The 12,480-nt window shown below is 44.1% G+C and overlaps 1 protein-coding gene across 2 annotated transcripts in view; it reads right to left on the bottom strand.

Moving 5' to 3' along the window:
• Positions 1-280: 280 nt before the first annotated feature.
• The window catches only part of LOC109899934 (fatty acid desaturase 6-like), a 40,455-nt gene continuing 28,255 nt past the window's right edge, over positions 281-12,480 (bottom strand). Inside the window, exon 6 of one of the 2 annotated variants that reach the window (XM_020495588.2) lies at positions 281-3,711. In XM_020495588.2, coding sequence (XP_020351177.1) covers positions 3,562-3,711 — 150 coding nt within the window. In that variant the 3' untranslated portion in view covers positions 281-3,561. Of the gene's footprint in view, positions 3,712-6,814; positions 6,927-12,480 lie in introns of those variants that run through there. The other variant, XM_020495589.2, reaches the window with a different exon arrangement.

The raw sequence follows: 12,480 nt of genomic DNA, 5'->3' as shown, positions 1-12,480 counted from the left end.
TTTTTGGACTTAACTTGCATACCAGACTGACTCCATGAAATGATGATCTCTTCCTAAATATTTGGTCACATGATTAATTTTGTGTTTCCTAGAAACAACTAACCATTGGGTCAATATACCCCACTATTCCCTACCGGTATTTAGCATTTCTAATCTAAACCCCATGTGGTATTTACTTGCAATAAAAACTGGTATTTTATGTAACCACAATGTCTCAGCTGGTACGCTAGAACTTGTTTTGCCTTGTAATTTCTTTAAAAGTAAACATGGCACACTTGAATGGACATTATTACATTATTTATTTCATATAGAATGTAATTAGTGCAAACAAGGATGTGCTTTTGAATTAAAGACACTGCAAAATAATTGGCACTCACAACTCAACAACATCTGTCTATGGTAAAAAGAGGTCAATTCAGAGGTGTTGACTAATCTCCTTATAGTCAGTTAAAGCAGCATTTAGGTTACATCCTAAATGGCAACCTATTCCCTATATCGTGCACCACTTTTGACCAGAGCCTTATTGGCTATAGAGTGGTGAATAGGGTGCCATTTGTGACGCAATCTCAGTCATTTCGTTTATTCAAGTCACAGCTCTTGGCAGAGTAATCATCAAACACAAACTGTCTATAATTCCATGAAGTTCGAAAGAAATCTGTGTACAATTAATTCCATTCCCCACCCCCAAGAACCCCCCCCCACAAAGCACCAACAACCAAGAGAATGAACTAAAGAGAAAAAAGAAAAAGCCAGAAGACAGCAAACAACAATGCAAAAAAAAGAATTAAACAAATAAATGTAAAACAAAGGACATCAAGGCCAACTAAAATCATAACAGCAATGCCAACTGTATATGTTTGTGTGCATGTCTGGCACTATTACATGTATGTGTGTGTTCTTGTATGTGTTTATTTGAATGAGTGTGTGTATATGCATGTGTACAAACACCTGCACGACATCAGTCTCAGACAAACCGGCATTAGTTGTAAAAACACTGCCCCTCAGTGTCATTCAACATTTTTCATGCGGAAGATTTACCTGACACATAAAAAGGTCACGACAGGGTTTATAGAAACAGGAAAAGTCCATACAATTTCATAAATGTCAACAGACAGTTAGTTTCGTTCGACATGGTGGGATCTTTTTGTGTCTGTAAAATGAATTATGTTAGAAATGGCCATGGAAACGCCTTTATGCTGAAAATATTGATTTAAAAACCATCATATCGAGGTAAACTTGGAGTCACGCGATATGGGCCTACCACCACATAGTGGAAAAGCATTAAGTTTATAGGCAGATAAAATAAGTAATGATGAACTTCACATGGTGGTGCACGGTGATCATGCAAATGTCCAATTGGCTAAATATCGAGGGAAGGCTATTATTTGAATGCTCGTGACATGATGATCGGTTCTTGGCTGCCAATTATTAAATTAAATTACATTCTATCCATATCTCATCACAGAACCCCCTATCCAGTTTATCAGTGAAGTCTTGTCTAGAGAGTATGCGCCAAAATCAGATTGTGCAAGAGTTTTTGTAACAAAACCATCGGTACAGTTGAAATTGCGATGGAAACTCATTTGACTTGTGTTTGTTATTTGGTACATGGGAACTTAACCACAAAAGTAATTTTTTATGTGCACTATGTAATCACGCACAGCCTTTTTTTATCCGCAACTAGTCTGTTTGATGGAAACACACCTCTGGTGGTAAACCTAGTTTATGTTATGTTTTATTGCTATGTTAGATCATAAACTGGCCAGTTGGTAGAGTATGGCGCTTGCACCGGGTTCGATTCCCACGGGGCACCAGTATGAAAATGTATGCACTCACGCACCGGTGTTTTGCGGGTAATATTTAATGAAGCTGCCAGTTGAGGACTTGTGAGGCTTCTGTTTCTCAAACTAGACACTCTAATGTACTTGTCCTCTTGCTTAGTTGTGCACCAGGGCCCCCCACACCTCTTTTTATTCTGGTTAGAGACAGTTTGCGCTGTTCTGTGAAGGGAGTAGTACACAGTGTTGTACGAGATCTTCAGTTTCTTGGCAGTTTCTCGCATGGAATAGCCTTTATTTCTCAGAACAAGAATAGACTGATGAGTTTCAGAAGGAAGGTCTTTGTTTCTGGCCATTTTGAGCCTGTAATAAAACCCACAAATGCTGATGCTCCAGATACTCAACTAGTCTAAAGAAGGCCAGTTTTATTGCTTCTTTAATCAGGCCAACAGTTTTCAGCGGTGATAACATAATTGCAAAAGGGTTTTCTAATGATCCTTTTAAAATGATCAAATTGGAATAGCTAACTGTTAAAAGATTTTATGAAGGTTTAAGATACATGATTAAATAATTCTACCCGGAAACTTAACCATTAGGGATCAGAGGTTATGTAGCATGAACAAGGAGTAATTAAAAATAATAAACACAGCTCCATCTAGGTTGGAGGGGGGGAAGAGAGGAATGTATGTGTGTGCCTTACGAAAACAAAGAGGATCCTTAACCTATGTTTGAACCGACCCATCTATAACTCTGGGGAGATAAGATAGGACAGGGAGAGCCCCTCCAAGTTTCCCGTATCTGAGGGGGACTGGACCTGTCAGCTGAGTGGTAATAAACTGTGGTGAGACTTCAGGAGAAAAAGAGAGAATCTGAATGTTAGTGTGTATGTATGTTCGTAGGTTAGAATGTCATAAAATGAAAGTCTTTGTGTATGCACGAGGGAACTCTTGCAAATAAACTTGGATTTGATCAATTGTGAGCTGGGAATTCTGTCTGTTTCATTTCAACCAGAACTTTACAAACTCTGGGTTTCAGACCAATTAAGATGAATGAAAATTTATGAACATGGATTACAAAATTACATATCACTAACACAATGTGTCATTGGAACACAGGAGTTATGGTTGCTGATAATGGACCTCTGTACACCTATGTAGATATTCCATAAAAAAATCTGCCATTTCCAGCTACAATAGTCATTTACAACATTAACAACATCTACACTGTATTTCTGATCAATTTGATGTTATTTTAATTCAAAAACAAGGACATTTCTAAGTGACCCCAAACTTTTGAATGGTAGTGTATGTATCCCATAAAGTGCCTTATTATTGTTCCCAATGGGCACAGACTCAATTAGTCTATTCTACTTTGGTTCCACATAATTTCATTAAAATGAAGTGTAAACAACATTGATTCAACCGGTACGTGCGCAGTGGGTTGTTTAACTACACATTGTCTTGAGTAAAGATCATTGGTATAGCCTATCATGTTGTAGTGTTAGATCGTGCAGATAAATTTACAATGTATTTGTTTCATGTAATTGTTTTTTGACAGAAATAATATATTAATAATGCAGTGTATATATATATATATATATATATATATAGCTATGTTAATGTCAGTGAGTTGGAGTTTGTGCACTTAAAGAATGATCCTCCTAGAAACAGTAGGACAGTGGTAGCAGTCTCTTAATTCAGTGACTGCACATAGCAGCATGGGTTAGTAGATGGTATATTCCCTGTTTCCTGTTCTCCGCCTCATCCTCGACCTCTCTGCTCCATCACTGCACCCCCACCAGCTCCGTGATGGGTGGGGCGAAAACCATGAGCTCCTGGTACTTGTGAAAGAAGAGCTGCAGACGGGAGAGGTAGCTATCCTCCTGGTATGGGAGCTCCTTCTCCTTCAGATACTGGGACACGATGGGCTTTACCTGAGAGGAGAGGAGGGAGGAAAGGGTTCATATTAATCAACAACATTGATTTTATAAAGCCATTTTCGACATCCACAGTTCTCACAAAGATCCACATAATTTAGAGGTGAAAGTGAATGTCATTTTCTTGAAAGAAGCTTCTGTAACCAGGTTTCCATCCAACCTTTTTATGCGAGTATATGTATATGTCAGATTAAATTTCAGAATGTTGACAAAACAAAATACTTTAAACAAGGTGGGATCTTTTTGTTTCGGTAAAATGAATTATGTGAGAAATGTCAGTGGAAATGCTTTTATGCTCAAATATTGATATAATAACCATAATATTGAAGTAAACTTGGAGTCACGCAATGACATGTTGTGTGGTCCTCACACCACGACTCATAGCATACAGTTTATTAGGCTACAGATTAAATGATTAATGATGAACTTCACAGGGTGGTCAATGTGCAAGGTGACGTGCTTGATGCGCCATTTCAATAAATAACAAAGGTCTTATTCTGGTGACGTGAACATAGATTTGATATATTAGGATCCCCATTAGCCAACGCCAATTGCGACAGCTAGTCTTACTGGGGTCCGACAAATGTGTGTGTGTGTGTTTCTATCAGTTACACGTACATCCCGTTGAAGTCGGAAGTTTACATACACCTTAGCCAAATACATTTAAACTCAGTTTTCACAATTCCTGACATTTAATCCTAGTAAAAATTGGGTTCACCACTTTATTTTAAGAATGTGAAATGTCAGAAAAATAGTAGAGAGAATTATTTATTTCTGATTTTAATTCTTTCGTCAAATACCCAGTGGGTCAGAAGTTTACTTACACTTAAGTATTTGGTAGCATTGCCTTTAAATTGTTTAACTTGGGTCAAAAGTGTCTGGTAGCCTTCCATAAGCATCTCACAAAGAGTGAATTTTGGCCCATTCCTACTGACAGAGCTTGTGTAACTGAGTCAGGTTTGTAGGCCTCCTTGCTCGCAAACACTTTTTTAGTTCTGCCCACACATGTTCTATAGGATTGAGGTCAGGGCTTTACGATGGCCACGCCAATACCATGACTTTGTTGTCCTTAAGCCATTTTGCCACAACTTTGGAAGTATGCTCGGGGTCATTGTCCATTTGGAAAACCCATTTGGCGACCAAACTTTAACTTCCTGACAGATGTCTTGAGATGTTGCTTCAATATATCCACATCATTTCCCTCCCTCATGATGCCATCTATTTTGTGAAGTGCACCAGTCCCTCCTGCAGCAAACCACCCACACAACATGATGCTGCCACCCCTGTGCTTCACGGTTGGGATGGTGTTCTTCGGCTTGCAAGCCTCCCCCTTTTCATTCAAACATAACGATGGTCATTATGGCCAAACAGTTCTATTTTGGTTTCATCAGACCAGAGGACATTTCTCCAAAAAGTACGATCTTTGTCCCCATGTGCAGTTGCAAAATGTAGTCTGGCATTTTTATGGCGATTTTGGAGCAGTGGCTTCTTCCTTGCTGAGCGGCCTAACAGGTTATGTTGATATAGGACTCGTTTAACTGTGGATAAAGATACATTTTTTTGCTGTTGTTCTGGGATTGATTTGCACTTTTCGCACCAAAGTACGTTCATCTCTAGGTAACAGAACATGTCTCCCTCCTGAGCGGTATGATGGCTGCATGGTCCCATGGTGTTTATACTTGCGTACTATTGTTTGTACAGATGAACGTGATACCTTCAGAAGTTTGGAAATTGCTCCCAAAGATGAACCAGACTCGTGGAGGTCTACAATTATCTTTTCGAGGTCTTGGCTGAGTAATTTGGATTTTCCCATGACGTCAAGCTTCTAAAGCCATGACATCATTTTCTGGAATTTTCATAGCTGTTTAAAGGCACAGTCAACTTAGTGTATTTAATCTTCTGACCCACTGGAATTGTGATACAGTGAATTACATGTGAAATAATCTGTCTGTAAACAATTGTTGGAAAAATGACTTGTGTCATGCAGAAAGTAGATGTCCTAACCGACTTGCCAAAACTATAGTTTGTTAACAAGACATTTGTGAAGTGGTTGAAAAACGAGTTTCAATAACTCCAACCTATGTGTATGTAAACTTCCGACTTCAACTGTACATTCAACAAGTAGGTCACATGGGGGAGAGGCGTTGTGCCGTGAGGTGTTGCTTTATTAGTTATTTTTAAACCAGGTTTGTTGTTCACTTGTGCTATATAAGATGGAAGGGAGCTCCATGCACTCTTGGCTCTGTATAATACTATACATTTCCTTGAAATTGGTCAAAACGTGCTGCTCTGTTCTGGGCCAGCTGCAGCTTAACTTAGTCTTTCTTTGCAGCACTTGACCATATGACTGGACAATAATCAAGATAAGATAAAACTAGAGCATGCAGGACATGCTTTGTGGTGTCAAATACCTTTATTACTGACTGACCTCTCCCTACCTTTACAACCATTGAATCTATATGTGAATCTATAATCTATATGAATCTATACCACCCTTTACATGTTTGACATTAGAGAAGCTTTCAAGACATCCCCCTTAGTTCTAATAGATTGGGTGCCATTTTGTAGATTCAGAGCTAAATTCAGGTTAAAACACGTTTTCTCAACAACAGGTTATGGTCAATAATATCAGAGGCTGCACTGAAATCTAACAAAAGTCAGACAATCTTCTTATTATCAATATCTTTCAACCATTTATCAGTCATTTGTGTCAGTCACATGTTGAGTGCCCTTCTCTATAAGCATGCTGAAAGTCTGAAAGTTGATTTGTTTACAGAGAAACACCATTGTATTTGGTTAAACACCATTTTTTCCAACAGTTTTCTAAGAGCTGGCAGCAAGCTGATAGTTCTGCTGTTTGAACCAGTTTACCACTCTTGGGTAGCGGAATTACTTTGGTTTCCCTCCAGACCTGAGGACAAAGACTTTCCTCTAAGCTCAGATTAAAGATATGACAGATAGGTGTGGCTATAGAGTCAACTACCATCCTCAGTAGCTTTCCATCTAAGTAATCAATGCCAGGAGGTTTGTTATTATTAATTTTAAAAAAAAATCCACCTCTCCCACACTAACTTTACAAAATTTAAACTTAAAATACTTTTCTTTCTGTTGCTTGGCTGCCGTTTGACAAATAAATGTCAATGGTGTGTACGGGAGGTGAAGTCAGGTGCAGGAGAGCAGAGTGTCGTGAACAGGCGCACTTTAATTCCGTCCTACAAAATACAGCACATAAAAACAATAACGTGTCAAAAACAGGGAACATGGCAAAAGTAAAGAGCCCGACAATAATCCACAACAGAAACAAACAATTACACACAAAGACATGATGGGAAACAGAGGGCTAAATACATGTAAATTGATTAGGAAATGAAGACCAGGTGTGTATGGACAAAGCAAAAATGGAGCGGCGATGGTTAGAAAGCCGGTGACTTCGATCGCCGAATGCCGCCCGAACAAGGAGAGGAGCCGGAGTCGTGACAGTACCCCCCCTCCCCCCTTGACGCACGGATGCAGCGGCACGCCGACACCGGCCTTGGGAACGACCCGGAGGGCGAGGAGCAGGGTGATCCGACTGGCGACTGTGAAACTCCCACAGCAGTTCAGGATCCAAAACATCCGCCACCGGAACCCAGCACCTTTCGTCCGGACCGTACCCCTCCTACTTCACGAGGTACTGAAGGCCCCCTTCCCGACTCCTCGAATCCAGGATGGAATGAACGATGTAGGCCGAGCCCCCTCGATGTCCAAATGGGGCGGAGGGACCTCCCGCACCTCAGATTCTTGGAGCGGACCAGCCACCACCGGCCTGAGCAGAGACACATGAAACGAGGGGTTAATAAGATAATCAGAGGGTAGCTGTTTTCTGTAACATACCTCGTTCACCCTCCTCAGGACGTTAAATGGCCCCACAAACCACGGACCCAGCTTCCGGCAAGGCAGCTGGAGTGGCAGGTTACGGGTCGAGAGCCAGACCCGGTCCCCCATCACTGCGATGATGGTCCGTGCTGGTTTTCTGGTGATGAGCGGTTCGCTGGAGGTGTACACGGACGGCCTCCCATGTCTCCTCCGCGCACCTAAACCAGTCATCCACCGCAAGAGCCTCGCTCTGACCCTGATGCCACAGCGCAACCAGCTGGTACCCCAAAACGCACTGAAAGGGGGAGAGGTTAATGGAGGAGTGGCGAAGTGCGTTATGTGCCATCTCGGTCCAGGGCACGAACACTGCCCACTCCCCTGGCCGGTCCTGGCAATAGGATCGCAGAAACCTGCCCACATCTTGGTTAACTCTCTACCTGCCCGTTACTCTCAGGGTGAAATCCTGAGGTAAGGCTGATCGAGACCCCCAGACGTTCCATGAACGCCTTCCAAACTCTCGACGTGAACTGGGGACCCCGATCCGACACTATATCCTCAGGCACCCATAGTGCCGGAAGACGTGAGTAAACAGGGCTTCCGCAGTCTGTAGGGCCATAGGAAGACCAGGCAGAGGGAGGAGACGACAGGACTTAGAAAAACGATCCACAACGACCAGGATCGTAGTGTTTCCCTGTGAAAGAGGAAGATCTGTTCGGAAATCCACTGACAGATGTGACCAAGGTCATTGTGGAACGGGTAAGGGATGTAACTTACCTCTTGGCAGGTGTCTCTGAGCCTTACACTGGGCACACACCAAGCAGGAGGAAACATAAACCCTCAAGTCCTTAGCCAAGCTGGGACACCAGTACTTCCCAGTCAGACAGCGCACCGTCCAACCGATCCCCGGATGACCAGAGGAGGGAGACGTGTGGGCCCAATAGATCAACAGATCACAGACATCAGACGGAACGTACATACGCACAATGGGACACTGGAGGGGAGCGGGCTCTGTACGCAACGCCTGCTCAATGTTCGCATCCAGCTCCCACACGACCGGCGCTACCAGGCAGGAGGCCGGGAGTATGGGAGTCTGATCCATGGGCCGCTCCTCTGTGTCATACAGCCGGGACAGTGCATCTGCCTTCTTATTCTGGGAACCTGGGCTGTAGGATAGGGTAAACACAAAACAGGTAAAGAACATGGCTCACCTAGCCTGACGAGGATTCAGTCTCCTTGCTGCCCGGATGTACTCCAGGTTGTGGTGGTCAGTCCAGATAAGGAAAGGGTGTTTAGCCCCCTCAAGCCAATGTCTCCATGCCTTCAACCATTTTACCACAGCCAACAACTCCAGGTCCCCCACATCATAGTTACGCTCCACTGGGCTGAGCTTCTTCAAGAAGACAGTGCAGGGGTGGAGTTTCGCTGGCGTACCCGAGTGCTGTGACAGCACGGCTCCTATCCCAGCCTCGGATGCGTCCACCTCCACTATGAATGCCAAAGAGGGATCCGGATTCGCCAGCACGGGAGCCGAAAGTAAACAGAGCCCTTAGCTGCCCAAAAGCCCTGTCCGCCTCAGCCGACCACTGCAACCTTACAGGACCCCCCTTCAGCAATGAGGTAATGGGAGCAGCAACCTGGCCAAAACCCCGGATAAATCTCCGGTAGTAATTGGCAAACCTCCTTTACCGTGGTAGGAGTCGACCAATTACGCAAGGCTGCAATGCGGCCACTCTCCATCTCCACCCCGGATGTGGAAATGCGAAACCTTAGGATGGAGACGGCCTGCTGAAAGAACAGGCATTACTCAGCCTTGACATACAGGTCATGCTCCAACAGTCGTCCAAGTACCTTGCGCACCAAGGACACATGCTCGGCGTGTGTAGCGATGTAGCCCGTGCAGGTCCCTGAAAATCTAATCTACAAAGGATTGGAAAACTGATGGAGCATCATCAACCCGTATGGCATGACGAGGTACTCATAATGCCCTGTGGTGGTACTGAACGCTGTCTTCCACTCGTCTCCCTCCTGGAGACGCACCAGGTTATACGCACTCCTGAGATCCAGTTTCATGAAGAAGCGCGCCCCATGCATTGACTCAATCGCTGTGGCGATAAGAGGTAGCGGGTAACTGTACCTCACCGTGATTTGATTGAGACCTCTATAGTCACTGCACGGGCGTAAACCTCCATCCTTTTTCTTCACAAAAAAGAAACTCGAGGAGGCGGGTGAAGTAGAGGGCCGAATGTACACCTGACGCAGGGAAACAGACATACAGTGGGGCAAAAAAGTATTTAGTCAGCCACCAATTGTGCAGGTTCTCCCACTTAAAAAGATGAGAGAGGCCTGTAATTTTCATCATAGGTACACTTCAACTATGACAGACAAAATGAGGAAAAAAAATCCAGAAAATCACATTGTAGGATTTTTAAGTCATTAATTAGCATTTTATTGCATGGCATAAGTATTTGATACATCAGAAAAGCAGAACTTAATATTTGGTACAGAAATCTTTGTTTGCAATTACAGAGATCATACGTTTCCTGTAGTTCTTGACCAGGTTTGCACACACTGCAGCAGGGATTTTGGCCCTCTCCTCCATATAGACCTTCAGGTTTTGGGGCTGTCGCTGGGCAATACGGACTTTCAGTTCCCTCCAAAGATTTTCTATTGGGTTCAAGTCTGGAGACTGGCTAGGACACTCCAGGACCTTGGGATGCTTCTTACGGAGCCACTCCTTAGTTGCCCTGGCTGTGTGTTTTGGGTCATTGTCATTCTGGAAGACCCAGCCACGACCCATCTTCAATGCTCTTACTGAGGGAAGGAGGTTGTTGGCCCAGATCTCGCGATACATGGCCCCATCCATCCTCCCCTCAATACGGTGCAGTCGTCCTGTCCCCTTCCTTTGCAGAAAAGCATCCCCAAAGAATGATGTTTCCACCTCCATGCTTCATGGTTGGGATGGTGATCTTGGGGTTGTACTCACCCTTCGTCTTCCTCCTAACACGGTGAGTGGAATGTAGACCAAAAAGCTCTATTTTTGTCTCATCAGACCACATGACCTTCTCCCATTCCTGCTCTGGATCATCCAGATGGTCATTGGCAAACTTCAGATGGGCCTGGACATGCGCTGGCTTGAGCAGCGGCCCCTTGCGTGCGCTGCAGGATTTGAATCCCAACGGCGTAGTGTGTAACTAATGGTTTTCTTTGAGACTATGGTCCCAGCTCTCTTCAGGTCATTGACCAGGTCCTGCCATGTAGTTCTGGGCTGATCCCTCACCTTCCTCATGATCATTGATGCCCCACGAGGTGAGATCTTGCATGGAGCCCCAGACCGAGGGTGATTGACCGTCATCTTGAACTTCTTCCATTTTCTAATAATTGCGCTAAACAGTTGTTGCCTTCTCACCAAGCTGCTTGCCTATTGTCCTGTAGCCCATCCCAGCCTTGTGCAGGTCTACAATTTTAACCCTGATGTCCTTACACAGCTCTCTGGTCTTGGCCATTGTGGAGAGGTTGGAGTCTGTTTGATTGAGTGTGTGGACAGGTGCCTTTTATACATGTAACGAGTTCAAACAGGTGCAGTTAATACTTTTATTTTTTATTTTTTATTTAACCTTTATTTAACCAGGTAGGCTAGTTGAGAACAAGTTCTCATTTGCAACTGCGACCTGGCCAAGATAAAGCATAGCAGTGTGAGCAGACAACAAAGAGTTACACATGGAGTAAACAATTAACAAGTCAATAACACAGTAGAAAACAAAGGGGGAGTCTATATACAATGTGTGCAAAAGGCATGAGGAGGTAGGCAAATAATTACAATTTTGCAGATTAACACTGGAGTGATGAATGATCAGATGGTCATGTACAGGTGGAGATATTGGTGTGCAAAAGAGCAGAAAAGTAAATAAATAAAAACAGTATGGGGATGAGGTAGGTGAAAAAGGGTGGGCTATTTACCAATAGACTATGTACAGCTGCAGCGATCGGTTAGCTGCTCAGATAGCAGATGTTTGAAGTTGGTGAGGGAGATAAAAGTCTCCAACTTCAGCGATTTCTGCAATTCGTTCCAGTCACAGGCAGCAGAGTACTGGAACGAAAGGCGGCCAAATGAGGTGTTGGCTTTAGGGATGATCAGTGAGATACACCTGCTGGAGCGCGTGCTATGGATGGGTGTTGCCATCGTGACCAGTGAGCTGAGATAAGGCGGAGCTTTACCTAGCATGGACTTGTAGATGACCTGGAGCCAGTGGGTCTGGCGACGAATATGTAGCGAGGGCCAGCCGACTAGAGCATACAAGTCGCAGTGGTGGGTGGTATAAGGTGCTTTAGTGACAAAACGGATGGCACTGTGATAAACTGCATCCAGTTTGCTGAGTAGAGTGTTGGAAGCCATTTTGTAGATGACATCGCCGAAGTCGAGGATCGGTAGGATAGTCAGTTTTACTAGGGTAAGCTTGGCGGCGTGAGTGAAGGAGGCTTTGTTGCGGAATAGAAAGCCGACTCTTGATTTGATTTTCGATTGGAGATGTTTGATATGAGTCTGGAAGGAGAGTTTGCAGTCTAGCCAGACACCTAGGTACTTATAGACGTCCACATATTCTAGGTCGGAACCATCCAGGGTGGTGATGCTAGTCGGGCATGCGGTGCAGGCAGCGACCGGTTGAAAAGCATGCATTTGGTTTTACTAGCGTTTAAGAGCAGTTGGAGGCCACGGAAGGAGTGTTGTATGGCATTGAAGCTTGTTTGGAGGTTAGATAGCACAGTGTCCAAAGACGGGCCGAAAGTATATAGAATGGTGTCGTCTGCGTAGAGGTGGATCAGGGAATCGCCCGCAGCAAGAGCAACATCATTGATATACACAGAGAAAAGAGTCGGCCCGAGAATTGAACCCTGGGGCACCCCCATAGAGAC

Source organism: Oncorhynchus kisutch, linkage group LG11 (assembly GCF_002021735.2).
Source record: "Oncorhynchus kisutch isolate 150728-3 linkage group LG11, Okis_V2, whole genome shotgun sequence".
Lineage (NCBI taxonomy): Eukaryota > Metazoa > Chordata > Actinopteri > Salmoniformes > Salmonidae > Oncorhynchus > Oncorhynchus kisutch.
This window is presented reverse-complemented; position numbering and strand designations above follow the sequence as displayed.